The sequence below is a fragment of the Drosophila serrata genome, unplaced genomic scaffold (genome assembly GCF_035046125.1).
Source record: "Drosophila serrata isolate PLE 108 unplaced genomic scaffold, ASM3504612v1 contig_165, whole genome shotgun sequence".
Classification (NCBI taxonomy): domain Eukaryota; kingdom Metazoa; phylum Arthropoda; class Insecta; order Diptera; family Drosophilidae; genus Drosophila; species Drosophila serrata.
Genome location: NW_028257063.1, coordinates 2,276,795 through 2,299,694, shown reverse-complemented (window position 1 = coordinate 2,299,694; position 22,900 = coordinate 2,276,795). Strand labels below are relative to the sequence as shown.

At 30.9% G+C, this 22,900-nt stretch overlaps 1 protein-coding gene and 1 long non-coding RNA gene across 2 annotated transcripts in view; both read left to right on the top strand.

Moving 5' to 3' along the window:
• The first annotated feature begins 114 nt into the window (after nt 1-114).
• Nucleotides 115-1,517, top strand: LOC147644504 (uncharacterized). Its single transcript, XR_015270406.1, has 4 exons — nt 115-432; nt 491-572; nt 646-816; nt 901-1,517. It is a non-coding gene; the product is annotated as an uncharacterized LOC147644504 (long non-coding RNA).
• A 762-nt stretch (nt 1,518-2,279) lies between these two features.
• LOC110177791 (outer dynein arm-docking complex subunit 4) overlaps nt 2,280-22,900 on the top strand; it is a 29,582-nt gene continuing 8,961 nt past the window's right edge. Inside the window, exon 1 of the mRNA XM_020944661.2 lies at nt 2,280-2,536. Coding sequence (XP_020800320.2) covers nt 2,408-2,536 — 129 coding nt within the window. The 5' untranslated portion in view covers nt 2,280-2,407. The remainder of the gene's footprint in view (nt 2,537-22,900) is intronic.

The window sequence follows — 22,900 nt, the reverse complement described above, 5'->3', positions numbered from 1 at the left end:
CGTGAAAAATAATTGAAACAAAAACAAATATTTGGTCTTCAAATAGCTTTGCCTTTATTTTTGGCTTGGTATAACATGTACACTATATACTTCAATATTTCTTACTATTTATCCATCATAGTTCACTTAGGAACTTAGGTCACACAAATCAGTATCACTAGTTATTTCAAAATACACTATTACTACATATAAAGGGAAATGTGCGACTCTAGCTGCAAATTTGAGCCGGTATCTTGTGTCAAGTTCTATATAATATGGTGCTTGGCCTTTGGAGGTGGTTTTGCAGTCTGGGGTCTCGGTAGAGGCGTAAATGCTTTAATACTTCAAAACAATGAAAACTATATAATGGATGGAGTTTTGAATATTATAGGAGCCCTTGCCGCCCTAAGCTATTTCATTGCTGGAGTTTTGTTTCTCATAGGTTGGAAGAAGGCAAGTTATTGTATATATATTATAAGAAATCTTCTAATAATAATACATTGTAATACAGGAAAACAGAAAATATTTTAAGGCAGGCAAAATCTTGAGCTATATTTTTCCCATGACGTTTTTTCTCTTAATTTTCACAATAGGTAAGAAAATGTATATACTAATATTACTAATTCTATTATCATTGCTATCAATATTACTATTCCTTGACTGTAGTAATTCATATCTGTGCAATTGTAAAGATTTGTGAGTATATGAAGGATACTTGGGAATAATCTAAATCTATTACCGAACTAATCGCGGTTGATAATCAATTGTATCTCTGGGAAACAGAAGCTTAGCTAAAGTGAGAGAGTCAGGAACCTGTCTTATTTTCAAAATCTAAAGGTAAAATAAAATTGTAAATAGTAGCGTTATTCATCCTATGGTCTTCACCGTCTTGGGTAATACTACAATAATACCATTGCCTAGTGGCCCCATTCGGAGTAGTGGAGGCAACAGGTGCGACGGTGCCTTGCATGCGAGAGCTCCTGGAAAACCGAAATCCAAAATCGAGGTGATTACAATCCAGAGGTCGTGTCTGTCCAATTGGAGTTGTCGTAAACGCGAGTCAGCATTAGGAATGGGGTCTGTCTGGCACTACTCCTCCTCCTCCATCGAGGGAAGCAACTTGAGCAAATGCAAATATCATAATTTCCGACAGCCCATCTGCCCGCAAAAGGCGGCCCGCCTCCAGCTCCGCCCCCAGTTTGCGGAGACCAGGCCACCGCCGGTTACGAGGGCAGGATAAATAAAATTGTTTCGTCACGCCACCGCGAAGGTTGCCAGCCGCTGTCGAAATGAGGCAGGCACACGCAAGACCCAGGAACCAAGAACCAAGAACCAAGAACCAAGAGCCAAGACCGTCCGAAGAGCCAAGAACGAACCGGAGACAACAACAGTCACGTGCTCCAACCTTTACGACCTGCTCGAAACATCAAGCTTATTTATTTACTCTAAAAACAATACGCCAAAATTAATAGCAATTTGTTGGGCTTCCATAAATTTGTCGAAATAAATGTCCTTAACTGGTCTATGTCTCAGTCACAGTCACAGTCTGTCTCTGTATGTGTCCTCCCCCAGCAAATGGGTTTCACCTGGCGCAAATCGATTGTCTTATCAGTGTTCTGGGCCAGGGTGCGTGACTTCCTCCGAGGACCAAGTTTGGGTTTAATTTTGATGGCTTCAATTAACTGCGTGTAAATGCGGTGGCCCCTCGCTCCTCACTCGCTGGGCCAGTCCCACAAATCCGACCCTTTTGCACAGGAAAAAATTAATGGCTTACTAAAGATATTTATTTGGATTATATCAGACATTATAAAAATACTATTATAAAACAAGAAAGGAAACTAACTTTGGGATGACAAAGTTTATTTTACAGTTGAATTATTAGATCGAGTATTATTATTACCCTGCAAGGGTATATTATCTTTCTTTGCGTTCTTAAAAACATTAAATAATTTTTTTAATAATAAAAATATACAATAATCAAATGTGAGCTTAAACTAAGTGAAAGCAATGCCTAAATTTCCTAAACTTTTTTCTCATTTTTGACCAAATCCAAGGCAGATATTACAGTGGAATCGAATAAAAATATGATTATGTAAGGTTAATTTTGCCTGACAGCGTTATTGATGTTTTTCTTCTCTGTAGGGCCACCAGAAGGGTTTCGTTGAGATATTAATGCAACTTTATTGAAGTTTATTGCTGCTTGTCAGCGCATGCAGCAAAGTAAAGAAAGGCCCAATTCAGGAGCAGGAGCGGGCTGGGCCAAGTCGTCGAGCCAAATGCAAAGCGAAGCGAGGCAAGTCAGTTAGCCTACTGCAGGCACCGCGTTCAGACGTCCTTCCTTCGCGGCAAAGTGACATAGCAAAGGAATCCTAATGTGAACAAAGGAAGCCCTCCTATAACCTACTGCTACTCCTCTTCAGACACCAAGATGCCGCGCAAGAAACCCAAAGTGGACACCCTCGAGGAGATTGAGACTGGCGTGAAGCTGTTCTGCGATCAGTCCAACAACCACATGAAAGTCCGGGAATACGACAAGGCACTGTTTGGCTACAATCAGGTGTGTGCTCACGAAAATAAAATGTAAGATAACTTAACTTAATGTTGAATAAACAAAAAGATTAATAAATATAAACTTCGCATTAATCCGAGTTAATTAAGCAATTATTCATTTATAAATTAATGTGTTGTAGCAATCTTTTATTAATTGGTCTTGAAGATTTAAAATAAGTAAATTATCGATATTATTTATGACCATTATTTTTTTTCCAAATGATTTTTTTCGGAAATGATTCCTTCATAGCGTAATAAGCTTCTGACTAAAATTAGAATACCATTCTTTGAGTCAATATTTGGCTACATTTTTCGACCAATCAAAGCTTACAAAAATCATAACTTTGCCAAAAACGTTTTAGTTTTAATTCGGAAAACGGTCCTATGTTGTTTACTATCAGGGTAATAAAACTGCATACTCGGAAATGAGTCTTTCACAACGTAAAAATTTTCGTACTAAAATTAGAATACCATTCTTTGAGTCAATATTTGTCTACATTTTTTTACTACAATTTTTTTGACCAATCAAAGCTTACAAAAATCATAACTTTGCCAAAAACGTTTCAATTTTAATTCGGAAAACGGTCCTATGTTGTTTACTATCAGTGTAATAAAACTGCTTACTCGGAAATGACTCCTTCACAACGTAAAAATTTTCGGACTAAAATTAGAATACCATTCTTTGAGTCAATATTTGCCTAAATTTTTGTACTACATTTTTTTCGACCAAAATTTAAAAAATTCATAACTTAGACAAAAACGCTTTAATTTGAAATCCGAAAGCGTTCCGATGCTAGTTTTTATCAGTTTAAAAAAAGTGCATACTCAATTTAACATTAAAAGAGATTCGATTTTTTTCCAATTTTTGGCAATTTTAATGATGTAACCCCTTATAAAATTTTTCAATTTTCGGAGATTTTGAAAAAAAATAGATTTTGGCCGGAGACGGCTCAATCGACTCGGCTGATCGTGCTGATCAAGAATATGTATGATTTATAGGGTCGGAAATGATTCCTTCATAGCGTAATAAGCTTCTGACTAAAATTAGAATACCATTCTTTGAGTCAATATTTGGCTACATTTTTCGACCAATCAAAGCTTACAAAAATCATAACTTTGCCAAAAACGTTTTAATTTTAATTCGGAAAACGGTCCTATGTTGTTTACTATCAGGGTAATAAAACTGCATACTCGGAAATGAGTCTTTCACAACGTAAAAATTTTCGGACTAAAATTAGAATACCATTCTTTGAGTCAATATTTGTCTACATTTTTTTACTACAATTTTTTTTACCAATCAAAGCTTACAAAAATCATAACTTTGCCAAAAACGTTTTAGTTTTAATTCGGAAAACGGTCCTATGTTGTTTACTATCAGGGTAATAAAACTGCATACTCGGAAATGAGTCTTTCACAACGTAAAAATTTTCGGACTAAAATTAGAATACCATTCTTTGAGTCAATATTTGTCTACATTTTTTTACTACAATTTTTTTGACCAATCAAAGCTTACAAAAATCATAACTTTGCCAAAAACGTTTCAATTTTAATTAGGAAAACGGTCCTATGTTGTTTACTATCAGGGTAATAAAACTGCATACTCGGAAATGAGTCTTTCACAACGTAAAAATTTTCTGACTAAAATTAGAATACCATTCTTTGAGTCAATATTTGGCTACAGTTTTCGACCAATCAAAGCTTACAAAAATCATAACTTTACCAAAAACGTTTTAATTTTAATTCGGAAAACGGTCCTATGTTGTTTACTATCAGTGTAATAAAACTGCATACTCGGAAATGACTCCTTCACAACGTAAAAATTTTCGGACTAAAATTAGAATACCATTCTTTGAGTCAATATTTGCCTAAATTTTTGTACTACATTTTTTTCGACCAAAATTTAAAAAATTCATAACTTACACAAAAACGCTTTAATTTGAAATCCGAAAGCGTTCCGATGCTAGTTTTTATCAGTTTAAAAAAAGTGCATACTCAATTTAACATTAAAAGAGATTCGATTTTTTTCCAATTTTTGGCAATTTTAATGATGTAACCCCTTATAAAATTTTTCAATTTTCGGAGATTTTGAAAAAAAATAGATTTTAGCCGGAGACGGCTCAATCGACTTGGCTGATCGTGCTGATCAAGAATATATATGATTTATAGGGTCGGAAATGATTCCTTCATAGCGTAATAAGCTTCTGACTAAAATTAGAATACCATTCTTTGAGTCAATATTTGGCTACATTTTTCGACCAATCAAAGCTTACAAAAATCATAACTTTGCCAAAAACGTTTTAGTTTTAATTCGGAAAACGGTCCTATGTTGTTTACTATCAGGGTAATAAAACTGCATACTCGGAAATGAGTCTTTCACAACGTAAAAATTTTCGGACTAAAATTAGAATACCATTCTTTGAGTCAATATTTGTCTACATTTTTTTACTACAATTTTTTTGACCAATCAAAGCTTACAAAAATCATAACTTTGCCAAAAACGTTTCAATTTTAATTCGGAAAACGGTCCTATGTTGTTTACTATCAGTGTAATAAAACTGCTTACTCGGAAATGACTCCTTCACAACGTAAAAATTTTCGGACTAAAATTAGAATACCATTCTTTGAGTCAATATTTGCCTAAATTTTTGTACTACATTTTTTTCGACCAAAATTTAAAAAATTCATAACTTAGACAAAAACGCTTTAATTTGAAATCGGAAAGCGTTCCGATGCTAGTTTTTATCAGTTTAAAAAAACTGTATACTCAATTTAACATTAAAAGAGATTCGATTTTTTTCCAATTTTTGGCAATTTTAATGATGTAACCCCTTATAAAATTTTTCAATTTTCGGAGATTTTGAAAAAAAATAGATTTTGGCCGGAGACGGCTCAATCGACTCGGCTGATCGTGCTGATCAAGAATATGTATGATTTTATATTTATATCGGAAATGACTCCTTCACAACGTAAAAATTTTCGGACTAAAATTAGAATACCATTCTTTGAGTCAATATTTGCCTAAATTTTTGTACTACATTTTTTTCGACCAAAATTTAAAAAATTCATAACTTAGACAAAAACGCTTTAATTTGAAATCGGAAAGCGTTCCGATGCTAGTTTTTATCAGTTTAAAAAAACTGCATACTCAATTTAACATTAAAAGAGATTCGATTTTTTTCCAATTTTTGGCAATTTTAATGATGTAACCCCTTATAAAATTTTTCAATTTTCGGAGATTTTGAAAAAAAATAGATTTTGGCCGGAGACGGCTCAATCGACTTGGCTGATCGTGCTGATCAAGAATATATATGATTTATAGGGTCGGAAATGATTCCTTCATAGCGTAATAAGCTTCTGACTAAAATTAGAATACCATTCTTTGAGTCAATATTTGGCTACATTTTTCGACCAATCAAAGCTTACAAAAATCATAACTTTGCCAAAAACGTTTTAATTTTAATTCGGAAAACGGTCCTATGTTGTTTACTATCAGTGTAATAAAACTGCTTACTCGGAAATGACTCCTTCACAACGTAAAAATTTTCGGACTAAAATTAGAATACCATTCTTTGAGTCAATATTTGCCTAAATTTTTGTACTACATTTTTTTCGACCAAAATTTAAAAAATTCATAACTTAGACAAAAACGCTTTAATTTGAAATCGGAAAGCGTTCCGATGCTAGTTTTTATCAGTTTAAAAAAACTGCATACTCAATTTAACATTAAAAGAGATTCGATTTTTTTCCAATTTTTGGCAATTTTAATGATGTAACCCCTTATAAAATTTTTCAATTTTCGGAGATTTTGAAAAAAAATAGATTTTGGCCGGAGACGGCTCAATCGACTTGGCTGATCGTGCTGATCAAGAATATATATGATTTATAGGGTCGGAAATGATTCCTTCATAGCGTAATAAGCTTCTGACTAAAATTAGAATACCATTCTTTGAGTCAATATTTGGCTACATTTTTCGACCAATCAAAGCTTACAAAAATCATAACTTTGCCAAAAACGTTTTAATTTTAATTCGGAAAACGGTCCTATGTTGTTTACTATCAGTGTAATAAAACTGCTTACTCGGAAATGACTCCTTCACAACGTAAAAATTTTCGGACTAAAATTAGAATACCATTCTTTGAGTCAATATTTGCCTAAATTTTTGTACTACATTTTTTTCGACCAAAATTTAAAAAATTCATAACTTAGACAAAAACGCTTTAATTTGAAATCGGAAAGCGTTCCGATGCTAGTTTTTATCAGTTTAAAAAAACTGCATACTCAATTTAACATTAAAAGAGATTCGATTTTTTTCCAATTTTTGGCAATTTTAATGATGTAACCCCTTATAAAATTTTTCAATTTTCGGAGATTTTGAAAAAAAAATAGATTTTGGCCGGAGACGGCTCAATCGACTCGGCTGATCGTGCTGATCAAGAATATATATGATTTATAGGGTCGGAAATGATTCCTTCATAGCGTAATAAGCTTCTGACTAAAATTAGAATACCATTCTTTGAGTCAATATTTGGCTACATTTTTCGACCAATCAAAGCTTACAAAAATCATAACTTTGCCAAAAACGTTTTAGTTTTAATTCGGAAAACGGTCCTATGTTGTTTACTATCAGGGTAATAAAACTGCATACTCGGAAATGAGTCTTTCACAACGTAAAAATTTTCGGACTAAAATTAGAATACCATTCTTTGAGTCAATATTTGTCTACATTTTTTTACTACAATTTTTTTGACCAATCAAAGCTTACAAAAATCATAACTTTGCCAAAAACGTTCTACATTTTTCGACCAATCAAAGCTTACAAAAATCATAACTTTGCCAAAAACGTTTCAATTTTAATTCGGAAAACGGTCCTATGTTGTTTACTATCAGTGTAATAAAACTGCATACTCGGAAATGTCTCCTTCACAACGTAAAAATTTTCGGACTAAAATTAGAATACCATTCTTTGAGTCAATATTTGTCTACATGTTTTTACTACAATTTTTTTGACCAATCAAAGCTTACAAAAATCATAACTTTGCCAAAAACGTTTCAATTTTAATTCGGAAAACGGTCCTATGTTGTTTACTATCAGTGTAATAAAACTGCATACTCGAAAATGACTCCTTCACAACGTAAAAATTTTCGGACTAAAATTAGAATACCATTCTTTGAGTCAATATTTGCCTAAATTTTTGTACTACATTTTTTTCGACCAAAATTTAAAAAATTTATAACTTAGACAAAAACGCTTTAATTTGAAATCGGAAAGCGTTCCGATGCTAGTTTTTATCAGTTTAAAAAAACTGCATACTCAATTTAACATTAAAAGAGATTCGATTTTTTTCCAATTTTTGGCAATTTTAATGATGTAACCCCTTATAAAATTTTTCAATTTTCGGAGATTTTGAAAAAAAATAGATTTTGGCCGGAGACGGCTCAATCGACTTGGCTGATCGTGCTGATCAAGAATATATATGATTTATAGGGTCGGAAATGATTCCTTCATAGCGTAATAAGCTTCTGACTAAAATTAGAATACCATTCTTTGAGTCAATATTTGGCTACATTTTTCGACCAATCAAAGCTTACAAAAATCATAACTTTGCCAAAAACGTTTTAATTTTAATTTGGAAAACGGTCCTATGTTGTTTACTATCAGTGTAATAAAACTGCATACTCGGAAATGTCTCCTTCACAACGTAAAAATTTTCGGACTAAAATTAGAATACCATTCTTTGAGTCAATATTTGCCTAAATTTTTGTACTACATTTTTTTCGACCAAAATTTAAAAAATTTATAACTTAGACAAAAACGCTTTAATTTGAAATCGGAAAGCGTTCCGATGCTAGTTTTTATCAGTTTAAAAAAACTGCATACTCAATTTAACATTAAAAGAGATTCGATTTTTTTCCAATTTTTGGCAATTTTAATGATGTAACCCCTTATAAAATTTTTCAATTTTCGGAGATTTTGAAAAAAAATAGATTTTGGCCGGAGACGGCTCAATCGACTTGGCTGATCGTGCTGATCAAGAATATATATGATTTATAGGGTCGGAAATGATTCCTTCATAGCGTAATAAGCTTCTGACTAAAATTAGAATACCATTCTTTGAGTCAATATTTGGCTACATTTTTCGACCAATCAAAGCTTACAAAAATCATAACTTTGCCAAAAACGTTTTAATTTTAATTTGGAAAACGGTCCTATGTTGTTTACTATCAGTGTAATAAAACTGCATACTCGGAAATGTCTCCTTCACAACGTAAAAATTTTCGGACTAAAATTAGAATACCATTCTTTGAGTCAATATTTGCCTAAATTTTTGTACTACATTTTTTTCGACCAAAATTTAAAAAATTCATAACTTAGACAAAAACGCTTTAATTTGAAATCCGAAAGCGTTCCGATGCTAGTTTTTATCAGTTTAAAAAAAGTGCATACTCAATTTAACATTAAAAGAGATTCGATTTTTTTCCAATTTTTGGCAATTTTAATGATGTAACCCCTTATAAAATTTTTCAATTTTCGGAGATTTTGAAAAAAAATAGATTTTGGCCGGAGACGGCTCAATCGACTTGGCTGATCGTGCTGATCAAGAATATATATGATTTATAGGGTCGGAAATGATTCCTTCATAGCGTAATAAGCTTCTGACTAAAATTAGAATACCATTCTTTGAGTCAATATTTGGCTACATTTTTCGACCAATCAAAGCTTACAAAAATCATAACTTTGCCAAAAACGTTTTAGTTTTAATTCGGAAAACGGTCCTATGTTGTTTACTATCAGGGTAATAAAACTGCATACTCGGAAATGAGTCTTTCACAACGTAAAAATTTTCGGACTAAAATTAGAATACCATTCTTTGAGTCAATATTTGTCTACATTTTTTTACTACAATTTTTTTGACCAATCAAAGCTTACAAAAATCATAACTTTGCCAAAAACGTTTCAATTTTAATTCGGAAAACGGTCCTATGTTGTTTACTATCAGTGTAATAAAACTGCTTACTCGGAAATGACTCCTTCACAACGTAAAAATTTTCGGACTAAAATTAGAATACCATTCTTTGAGTCAATATTTGCCTAAATTTTTGTACTACATTTTTTTCGACCAAAATTTAAAAAATTTATAACTTAGACAAAAACGCTTTAATTTGAAATCGGAAAGCGTTCCGATGCTAGTTTTTATCAGTTTAAAAAAACTGCATACTCAATTTAACATTAAAAGAGATTCGATTTTTTTCCAATTTTTGGCAATTTTAATGATGTAACCCCTTATAAAATTTTGCAATTTTCGGAGATTTTGAAAAAAAAATAGATTTTGGCCGGAGACGGCTCAATCGACTCGGCTGATCGTGCTGATCAAGAATATATATGATTTATAGGGTCGGAAATGATTCCTTCATAGCGTAATAAGCTTCTGACTAAAATTAGAATACCATTCTTTGAGTCAATATTTGGCTACATTTTTCGACCAATCAAAGCTTACAAAAATCATAACTTTGCCAAAAACGTTTTAGTTTTAATTCGGAAAACGGTCCTATGTTGTTTACTATCAGGGTAATAAAACTGCATACTCGGAAATGAGTCTTTCACAACGTAAAAATTTTCGGACTAAAATTAGAATACCATTCTTTGAGTCAATATTTATCTACATGTTTTTACTACAATTTTTTTGACCAATCAAAGCTTACAAAAATCATAACTTTGCCAAAAACGTTCTAAATTTTTCGACCAATCAAAGCTTACAAAAATCATAACTTTGCCAAAAACGTTTCAATTTTAATTCGGAAAACGGTCCTATGTTGTTTACTATCAGTGTAATAAAACTGCATACTCGGAAATGTCTCCTTCACAACGTAAAAATTTTCGGACTAAAATTAGAATACCATTCTTTGAGTCAATATTTGTCTACATGTTTTTACTACAATTTTTTTGACCAATCAAAGCTTACAAAAATCATAACTTTGCCAAAAACGTTTTAATTTTAATTCGGAAAGCGGTCCTATGTTGTTTACTATCAGTGTAATAAAACTGCATACTCGGAAATGTCTCCTTCACAACGTAAAAATTTTCGGACTAAAATTAGAATACCATTCTTTGAGTCAATATTTGCCTAAATTTTTGTACTACATTTTTTTCGACCAAAATTTAAAAAATTCATAACTTAGACAAAAACGCTTTAATTTGAAATCGGAAAGCGTTCCGATGCTAGTTTTTATCAGTTTAAAAAAACTGCATACTCAATTTAACATTAAAAGAGATTCGATTTTTTTCCAATTTTTGGCAATTTTAATGATGTAACCCCTTATAAAATTTTTCAATTTTCGGAGATTTTGAAAAAAAATAGATTTTGGCCGGAGACGGCTCAATCGACTTGGCTGATCGTGCTGATCAAGAATATATATGATTTATAGGGTCGGAAATGATTCCTTCATAGCGTAATAAGCTTCTGACTAAAATTAGAATACCATTCTTTGAGTCAATATTTGGCTACATTTTTCGACCAATCAAAGCTTACAAAAATCATAACTTTGCCAAAAACGTTTTAATTTTAATTCGGAAAACGGTCCTATGTTGTTTACTATCAGGGTAATAAAACTGCATACTCAGAAATGAGTCTTTCACAACGTAAAAATTTTCGGACTAAAATTAGAATACCATTCTTTGAGTCAATATTTGTCTACATTTTTTTACTACAATTTTTTTGACCAATCAAAGCTTACAAAAATCATAACTTTGCCAAAAACGTTTCAATTTTAATTCGGAAAACGGTCCTATGTTGTTTACTATCAGTGTAATAAAACTGCATACTCGGAAATGACTCCTTCATAACGTAAAAATTTTCGGACTAAAATTAGAATACCATTCTTTGAGTCAATATTTGCCTAAATTTTTGTACTACATTTTTTTCGACCAAAATTTAAAAAATTCATAACTTAGACAAAAACGCTTTAATTTAAAATCGGAAAGCGTTCCGATGCTAGTTTTTATCAGTTTAAAAAAACTGCATACTCAATTTAACATTAAAAGAGATTCGATTTTTTTCCAATTTTTGGCAATTTTAATGATGTAACCCCTTATAAAATTTTTCAATTTTCGGAGATTTTGAAAAAAAATAGATTTTGGCCGGAGACGGCTCAATCGACTCGGCTGAACGTGCTGATCAAGAATATATATGATTTATAGGGTCGGAAATGATTCCTTCATAGCGTAATAAGCTTCTGACTAAAATTAGAATACCATTCTTTGAGTCAATATTTGGCTACATTTTTCGACCAATCAAAGCTTACAAAAATCATAACTTTGCCAAAAATGTTTTAATTTTAATTCGGAAAACGGTCCTATGTTGTTTACTATCAGGGTAATAAAACTGCATACTCGGAAATGAGTCTTTCACAACGTAAAAATTTTCGGACTAAAATTAGAATACCATTCTTTGAGTCAATATTTGTCTACATTTTTTTACTACAATTTTTTTGACCAATCAAAGCTTACAAAAATCATAACTTTGCCAAAAACGTTTCAATTTTAATTCGGAAAGCGGTCCTATGTTGTTTACTATCAGTGTAATAAAACTGCATACTCGGAAATGACTCCTTCATAACGTAAAAATTTTCGGACTAAAATTAGAATACCATTCTTTGAGTCAATATTTGCCTAAATTTTTGTACTACATTTTTTTCGACCAAAATTTAAAAAATTCATAACTTAGACAAAAACGCTTTAATTTAAAATCGGAAAGCGTTCCGATGCTAGTTTTTATCAGTTTAAAAAAACTGCATACTCAATTTAACATTAAAAGAGATTCGATTTTTTTCCAATTTTTGGCAATTTTAATGATGTAACCCCTTATAAAATTTTTCAATTTTCGGAGATTTTGAAAAAAAATAGATTTTGGCCGGAGACGGCTCAATCGACTCGGCTGAACGTGCTGATCAAGAATATATATGATTTATAGGGTCGGAAATGATTCCTTCATAGCGTAATAAGCTTCTGACTAAAATTAGAATACCATTCTTTGAGTCAATATTTGGCTACATTTTTCGACCAATCAAAGCTTACAAAAATCATAACTTTGCCAAAAATGTTTTAATTTTAATTCGGAAAACGGTCCTATGTTGTTTACTATCAGGGTAATAAAACTGCATACTCGGAAATGAGTCTTTCACAACGTAAAAATTTTCGGACTAAAATTAGAATACCATTCTTTGAGTCAATATTTGTCTACATTTTTTTACTACAATTTTTTTGACCAATCAAAGCTTACAAAAATCATAACTTTGCCAAAAACGTTTCAATTTTAATTCGGAAAACGGTCCTATGTTGTTTACTATCAGTGTAATAAAACTGCATACTCGGAAATGACTCCTTCACAACGTAAAAATTTTCGGACTAAAATTAGAATACCATTCTTTGAGTCAATATTTGCCTAAATTTTTGTACTACATTTTTTTCGACCAAAATTTAAAAAATTCATAACTTAGACAAAAACGCTTTAATTTAAAATCGGAAAGCGTTCCGATGCTAGTTTTTATCAGTTTAAAAAAATTGCATACTCAATTTAACATTAAAAGAGATTCGATTTTTTTCCAATTTTTGGCAATTTTAATGATGTAACCCCTTATAAAATTTTTCAATTTTCGGAGATTTTGAAAAAAAATAGATTTTGGCCGGAGACGGCTCAATCGACTTGGCTGATCGTGCTGATCAAGAATATATATGATTTATAGGGTCGGAAATGATTCCTTCATAGCGTAATAAGCTTCTGACTAAAATTAGAATACCATTCTTTGAGTCAATATTTGGCTACATTTTTCGACCAATCAAAGCTTACAAAAATCATAACTTTGCCAAAAACGTTTTAATTTTAATTCGGAAAACGGTCCTATGTTGTTTACTATCAGGGTAATAAAACTGCATACTCGGAAATGAGTCTTTCACAACGTAAAAATTTTCGGACTAAAATTAGAATACCATTCTTTGAGTCAATATTTGTCTACATTTTTTTACTACAATTTTTTTGACCAATCAAAGCTTACAAAAATCATAACTTTGCCAAAAACGTTTCAATTTTAATTCGGAAAACGGTCCTATGTTGTTTACTATCAGTGTAATAAAACTGCATACTCGGAAATGACTCCTTCATAACGTAAAAATTTTCGGACTAAAATTAGAATACCATTCTTTGAGTCAATATTTGCCTAAATTTTTGTACTACATTTTTTTCGACCAAAATTTAAAAAATTCATAACTTAGACAAAAACGCTTTAATTTAAAATCGGAAAGCGTTCCGATGCTAGTTTTTATCAGTTTAAAAAAACTGCATACTCAATTTAACATTAAAAGAGATTCGATTTTTTTCCAATTTTTGGCAATTTTAATGATGTAACCCCTTATAAAATTTTTCAATTTTCGGAGATTTTGAAAAAAAATAGATTTTGGCCGGAGACGGCTCAATCGACTCGGCTGAACGTGCTGATCAAGAATATATATGATTTATAGGGTCGGAAATGATTCCTTCATAGCGTAATAAGCTTCTGACTAAAATTAGAATACCATTCTTTGAGTCAATATTTGGCTACATTTTTCGACCAATCAAAGCTTACAAAAATCATAACTTTGCCAAAAATGTTTTAATTTTAATTCGGAAAACGGTCCTATGTTGTTTACTATCAAGGTAATAAAACTGCATACTCGGAAATGAGTCTTTCACAACGTAAAAATTTTCGGACTAAAATTAGAATACCATTCTTTGAGTCAATATTTGTCTACATTTTTTTACTACAATTTTTTTGACCAATCAAAGCTTACAAAAATCATAACTTTGCCAAAAACGTTTCAATTTTAATTCGGAAAACGGTCCTATGTTGTTTACTATCAGTGTAATAAAACTGCATACTCGGAAATGTCTCCTTCACAACGTAAAAATTTTCGGACTAAAATTAGAATACCATTCTTTGAGTCAATATTTGCCAAAATTTTTGTACTACATTTTTTTCGACCAAAATTTAAAAAATTCATAACTTAGACAAAAACGCTTTAATTTGAAATTGGAAAGCGTTCCGATGCTAGTTTTTATCAGTTTAAAAAAACTGCATACTCAATTTAACATTAAAAGAGATTCGATTTTTTTCCAATTTTTGGCAATTTTAATGATGTAACCCCTTATAAAATTTTTCAATTTTCGGAGATTTTGAAAAAAAATAGATTTTGGCCGGAGACGGCTCAATCGACTCGGCTGAACGTGCTGATCAAGAATATATATGATTTATAGGGTCGGAAATGATTCCTTCATAGCGTAATAAGCTTCTGACTAAAATTAGAATACCATTCTTTGAGTCAATATTTGGCTACATTTTTCGACCAATCAAAGCTTACAAAAATCATAACTTTGCCAAAAACGTTTCAATTTTAATTCGGAAAACGGTCCTATGTTGTTTACTATCAGTGTAATAAAACTGCATACTCGGAAATGACTCCTTCACAACGTAAAAATTTTCGGACTAAAATTAGAATACCATTCTTTGTGTCAATATTTGCCTAAATTTTTGTACTACATTTTTTTCGACCAAAATTTAAAAAATTCATAACTTAGACAAAAACGCTTTAATTTGAAATCGGAAAGCGTTCCGATGCTAGTTTTTATCAGTTTAAAAAAACTGCATACTCAATTTAACATTAAAAGAGATTCGATTTTTTTTCCAATTTTTGGCAATTTTAATGATGTAACCCCTTATAAAATTTTTCAATTTTCGGAGATTTTGAGAAAAAATAGATTTTGACCGGAGACGGCTCAATCGACTTGGCTGATCGTGCTGATCAAGAATATATATGATTTATAGGGTCGGAAATGATTCCTTCATAGCGTAATAAGCTTCTGACTAAAATTAGAATACCATTCTTTGAGTCAATATTTGGCTACATTTTTCGACCAATCAAAGCTTACAAAAATCATAACTTTGCCAAAAACGTTTTAATTTTAATTCGGAAAACGGTCCTATGTTGTTTACTATCAGGGTAATAAAACTGCATACTCGGAAATGAGTCTTTCACAACGTAAAAATTTTCGGACTAAAATTAGAATACCATTCTTTGAGTCAATATTTGTCTACATTTTTTTACTACAATTTTTTTGACCAATCAAAGCTTACAAAAATCATAACTTTGCCAAAAACGTTTCAATTTTAATTCGGAAAACGGTCCTATGTTGTTTACTATCAGTGTAATAAAACTGCATACTCGGAAATGTCTCCTTCACAACGTAAAAATTTTCGGACTAAAATTAGAATACCATTCTTTGAGTCAATATTTGCCAAAATTTTTGTACTACATTTTTTTCGACCAAAATTTAAAAAATTCATAACTTAGACAAAAACGCTTTAATTTGAAATTGGAAAGCGTTCCGATGCTAGTTTTTATCAGTTTAAAAAAACTGCATACTCAATTTAACATTAAAAGAGATTCGATTTTTTTCCAATTTTTGGCAATTTTTATGATGTAACCCCTTATAAAATTTTTCAATTTTCGGAGATTTTGAAAAAAAATAGATTTTGACCGGAGACGGCTCAATCGACTCGGCTGATCGTGCTGATCAAGAATATGTATGATTTATAGGGTCGGAAATGATTCCTTCATAGCGTAATAAGTTTCTGACTAAAATTAGAATACCATTCTTTGAGTCAATATTTGGCTACATTTTTCGACCAATCAAAGCTTACAAAAATCATAACTTTGCCAAAAACGTTTTAATTTTAATTCGGAAAACGGTCCTATGTTGTTTACTATCAGGGTAATAAAACTGCATACTCAGAAATGAGTCTTTCACAACGTAAAAATTTTCGGACTAAAATTAGAATACCATTCTTTGAGTCAATATTTGTCTACATTTTTTTACTACAATTTTTTTGACCAATCAAAGCTTACAAAAATCATAACTTTGCCAAAAACGTTTCAATTTTAATTCGGAAAGCGGTCCTATGTTGTTTACTATCAGTGTAATAAAACTGCATACTCGGAAATGACTCCTTCACAACGTAAAAATTTTCGGACTAAAATTAGAATACCATTCTTTGAGTCAATATTTGCCTAAATTTTTGTACTACATTTTTTTCGACCAAAATTTAAAAAATTCATAACTTAGACAAAAACGCTTTAATTTGAAATTGGAAAGCGTTCCGATGCTAGTTTTTATCAGTTTAAAAAAACTGCATACTCAATTTAACATTAAAAGAGATTCGATTTTTTTCCAATTTTTGGCAATTTTAATGATGTAACCCCTTATAAAATTTTTCAATTTTCGGAGATTTTGAGAAAAAATAGATTTTGACCGGAGACGGCTCAATCGACTTGGCTGATCGTGCTGATCAAGAATATATATGATTTATAGGGTCGGAAATGATTCCTTCATAGCGTAATAAGCTTCTGACTAAAATTAGAATACCATTCTTTGAGTCAATATTTGGCTACATTTTTCGACCAATCAAAGCTTACAAAAATCATAACTTTGCCAAAAACGTTTTAATTTTAATTCGGAAAACGGTCCTATGTTGTTTACTATCAGGGTAATAAAACTGCATACTCGGAAATGAGTCTTTCACAACGTAAAAATTTTCGGACTAAAATTAGAATACCATTCTTTGAGTCAATATTTGTCTACATTTTTTTACTACAATTTTTTTGACCAATCAAAGCTTACAAAAATCATAACTTTGCCAAAAACGTTTCAATTTTAATTCGGAAAGCGGTCCTATGTTGTTTACTATCAGTGTAATAAAACTGCATACTCGGAAATGACTCCTTCACAACGTAAAAATTTTCGGACTAAAATTAGAATACCATTCTTTGAGTCAATATTTGCCTAAATTTTTGTACTACATTTTTTTCGACCAAAATTTAAAAAATTCATAACTTAGACAAAAACGCTTTAATTTAAAATCGGAAAGCGTTCCGATGCTAGTTTTTATCAGTTTAAAAAAACTGCATACTCAATTTAACATTAAAAGAGATTCGATTTTTTTCCAATTTTTGGCAATTTTAATGATGTAACCCCTTATAAAATTTTTCAATTTTCGGAGATTTTGAAAAAAAATAGATTTTGGCCGGAGACGGCTCAATCGACTCGGCTGAACGTGCTGATCAAGAATATATATGATTTATAGGGTCGGAAATGATTCCTTCATAGCGTAATAAGCTTCTGACTAAAATTAGAATACCATTCTTTGAGTCAATATTTGGCTACATTTTTCGACCAATCAAAGCTTACAAAAATCATAACTTTGCCAAAAATGTTTTAATTTTAATTCGGAAAACGGTCCTATGTTGTTTACTATCAAGGTAATAAAACTGCATACTCGGAAATGAGTCTTTCACAACGTAAAAATTTTCGGACTAAAATTAGAATACCATTCTTTGAGTCAATATTTGTCTACATTTTTTTACTACAATTTTTTTGACCAATCAAAGCTTACAAAAATCATAACTTTGCCAAAAACGTTTCAATTTTAATTCGGAAAGCGGTCCTATGTTGTTTACTATCAGTGTAATAAAACTGCATACTCGGAAATGACTCCTTCACAACGTAAAAATTTTCGGACTAAAATTAGAATACCATTCTTTGAGTCAATATTTGCCTAAATTTTTGTACTACATTTTTTTCGACCAAAATTTAAAAAATTCATAACTTAGACAAAAACGCTTTAATTTAAAATCGGAAAGCGTTCCGATGCTAGTTTTTATCAGTTTAAAAAAACTGCATACTCAATTTAACATTAAAAGAGATTCGATTTTTTTCCAATTTTTGGCAATTTTAATGATGTAACCCCTTATAAAATTGTTCAATTTTCGGAGATTTTGAAAAAAAATAGATTTTGGCCGGAGACGGCTCAATCGACTTGGCTGATCGTGCTGATCAAGAATATATATGATTTATAGGGTCGGAAATGATTCCTTCATAGCGTAATAAGCTTCTGACTAAAATTAGAATACCATTCTTTGAGTCAATATTTGGCTACATTTTTCGACCAATCAAAGCTTACAAAAATCATAACTTTGCCAAAAACGTTTTAATTTTAATTCGGAAAACGGTCCTATGTTGTTTACTATCAGGGTAATAAAACTGCATACTCGGAAATGAGTCTTTCACAACGTAAAAATTTTCGGACTAAAATTAGAATACCATTCTTTGAGTCAATATTTGTCTACATTTTTTTACTACAATTTTTTTGACCAATCAAAGCTTACAAAAATCATAACTTTGCCAAAAACGTTTCAATTTTAATTCGGAAAACGGTCCTATGTTGTTTACTATCAGTGTAATAAAACTGCATACTCGGAAATGACTCCTTCATAACGTAAAAATTTTCGGACTAAAATTAGAATACCATTCTTTGAGTCAATATTTGCCTAAATTTTTGTACTACATTTTTTTCGACCAAAATTTAAAAAATTCATAACTTAGACAAAAACGCTTTAATTTAAAATCGGAAAGCGTTCCGATGCTAGTTTTTATCAGTTTAAAAAAACTGCATACTCAATTTAACATTAAAAGAGATTCGATTTTTTTCCAATTTTTGGCAATTTTAATGATGTAACCCCTTATAAAATTTTTCAATTTTCGGAGATTTTGAAAAAAAATAGATTTTGGCCGGAGACGGCTCAATCGACTCGGCTGAACGTGCTGATCAAGAATATATATGATTTATAGGGTCGGAAATGATTCCTTCATAGCGTAATAAGCTTCTGACTAAAATTAGAATACCATTCTTTGAGTCAATATTTGGCTACATTTTTCGACCAATCAAAGCTTACAAAAATCATAACTTTGCCAAAAATGTTTTAATTTTAATTCGGAAAACGGTCCTATGTTGTTTACTATCAAGGTAATAAAACTGCATACTCGGAAATGAGTCTTTCACAACGTAAAAATTTTCGGACTAAAATTAGAATACCATTCTTTGAGTCAATATTTGTCTACATTTTTTTACTACAATTTTTTTGACCAATCAAAGCTTACAAAAATCATAACTTTGCCAAAAACGTTTCAATTTTAATTCGGAAAGCGGTCCTATGTTGTTTACTATCAGTGTAATAAAACTGCATACTCGGAAATGACTCCTTCACAACGTAAAAATTTTCGGACTAAAATTAGAATACCATTCTTTGAGTCAATATTTGCCTAAATTTTTGTACTACATTTTTTTCGACCAAAATTTAAAAAATTCATAACTTAGACAAAAACGCTTTAATTTAAAATCGGAAAGCGTTCCGATGCTAGTTTTTATCAGTTTAAAAAAACTGCATACTCAATTTAACATTAAAAGAGATTCGATTTTTTTCCAATTTTTGGCAATTTTAATGATGTAACCCCTTATAAAATTGTTCAATTTTCGGAGATTTTGAAAAAAAATAGATTTTGGCCGGAGACGGCTCAATCGACTTGGCTGATCGTGCTGATCAAGAATATATATGATTTATAGGGTCGGAAATGATTCCTTCATAGCGTAATAAGCTTCTGACTAAAATTAGAATACCATTCTTTGAGTCAATATTTGGCTACATTTTTCGACCAATCAAAGCTTACAAAAATCATAACTTTGCCAAAAACGTTTTAATTTTAATTCGGAAAACGGTCCTATGTTGTTTACTATCAGGGTAATAAAACTGCATACTCGGAAATGAGTCTTTCACAACGTAAAAATTTTCGGACTAAAATTAGAATACCATTCTTTGAGTCAATATTTGTCTACATTTTTTTACTACAATTTTTTTGACCAATCAAAGCTTACAAAAATCATAACTTTGCCAAAAACGTTTCAATTTTAATTCGGAAAACGGTCCTATGTTGTTTACTATCAGTGTAATAAAACTGCATACTCGGAAATGACTCCTTCATAACGTAAAAATTTTCGGACTAAAATTAGAATACCATTCTTTGAGTCAATATTTGCCTAAATTTTTGTACTACATTTTTTTCGACCAAAATTTAAAAAATTCATAACTTAGACAAAAACGCTTTAATTTAAAATCGGAAAGCGTTCCGATGCTAGTTTTTATCAGTTTAAAAAAACTGCATACTCAATTTAACATTAAAAGAGATTCGATTTTTTTCCAATTTTTGGCAATTTTAATGAATTTTTTTTTAAATTTTTCAATTTTCGGAGATTTTGAAAAAAAATAGATTTTGGCCGGAGACGGCTCAATCGACTTGGCTGAACGTGCTGATAAAGAATATATATGATTTATATTTATAATTTATAATTTTAATTCGGAAAGCGGTCCTATGTTGTTTACTATCAGTGTAATAAAACTGCATACTCGGAAATGACTCCTTCACAACGTAAAAATTTTCGGACTAAAATTAGAATACCATTCTTTGAGTCAATATTTGCCTAAATTTTTGTACTACATTTTTTTCGACCAAAATTTAAAAAATTCATAACTTAGACAAAAACGCTTTAATTTAAAATCGGAAAGCGTTCCGATGCTAGTTTTTATCAGTTTAAAAAAACTGCATACTCAATTTAACATTAAAAGAGATTCGATTTTTTTCCAATTTTTGGCAATTTTAATGATGTAACCCCTTATAAAATTGTTCAATTTTCGGAGATTTTGAAAAAAAATAGATTTTGGCCGGAGACGGCTCAATCGACTTGGCTGATCGTGCTGATCAAGAATATATATGATTTATAGGGTCGGAAATGATTCCTTCATAGCGTAATAAGCTTCTGACTAAAATTAGAATACCATTCTTTGAGTCAATATTTGGCTACATTTTTCGACCAATCAAAGCTTACAAAAATCATAACTTTGCCAAAAACGTTTTAATTTTAATTCGGAAAACGGTCCTATGTTGTTTACTATCAGGGTAATAAAACTGCATACTCGGAAATGAGTCTTTCACAACGTAAAAATTTTCGGACTAAAATTAGAATACCATTCTTTGAGTCAATATTTGTCTACATTTTTTTACTACAATTTTTTTGACCAATCAAAGCTTACAAAAATCATAACTTTGCCAAAAACGTTTCAATTTTAATTCGGAAAACGGTCCTATGTTGTTTACTATCAGTGTAATAAAACTGCATACTCGGAAATGACTCCTTCATAACGTAAAAATTTTCGGACTAAAATTAGAATACCATTCTTTGAGTCAATATTTGCCTAAATTTTTGTACTACATTTTTTTCGACCAAAATTTAAAAAATTCATAACTTAGACAAAAACGCTTTAATTTAAAATCGGAAAGCGTTCCGATGCTAGTTTTTATCAGTTTAAAAAAACTGCATACTCAATTTAACATTAAAAGAGATTCGATTTTTTTCCAATTTTTGGCAATTTTAATGATGTAACCCCTTATAAAATTTTTCAATTTTCGGAGATTTTGAAAAAAAATAGATTTTGGCCGGAGACGGCTCAATCGACTCGGCTGAACGTGCTGATCAAGAATATATATGATTTATAGGGTCGGAAATGATTCCTTCATAGCGTAATAAGCTTCTGACTAAAATTAGAATACCATTCTTTGAGTCAATATTTGGCTACATTTTTCGACCAATCAAAGCTTACAAAAATCATAACTTTGCCAAAAATGTTTTAATTTTAATTCGGAAAACGGTCCTATGTTGTTTACTATCAAGGTAATAAAACTGCATACTCGGAAATGAGTCTTTCACAACGTAAAAATTTTCGGACTAAAATTAGAATACCATTCTTTGAGTCAATATTTGTCTACATTTTTTTACTACAATTTTTTTGACCAATCAAAGCTTACAAAAATCATAACTTTGCCAAAAACGTTTCAATTTTAATTCGGAAAGCGGTCCTATGTTGTTTACTATCAGTGTAATAAAACTGCATACTCGGAAATGACTCCTTCACAACGTAAAAATTTTCGGACTAAAATTAGAATACCATTCTTTGAGTCAATATTTGCCTAAATTTTTGTACTACATTTTTTTCGACCAAAATTTAAAAAATTCATAACTTAGACAAAAACGCTTTAATTTAAAATCGGAAAGCGTTCCGATGCTAGTTTTTATCAGTTTAAAAAAACTGCATACTCAATTTAACATTAAAAGAGATTCGATTTTTTTCCAATTTTTGGCAATTTTAATGATGTAACCCCTTATAAAATTGTTCAATTTTCGGAGATTTTGAAAAAAAATAGATTTTGGCCGGAGACGGCTCAATCGACTTGGCTGATCGTGCTGATCAAGAATATATATGATTTATAGGGTCGGAAATGATTCCTTCATAGCGTAATAAGCTTCTGACTAAAATTAGAATACCATTCTTTGAGTCAATATTTGGCTACATTTTTCGACCAATCAAAGCTTACAAAAATCATAACTTTGCCAAAAACG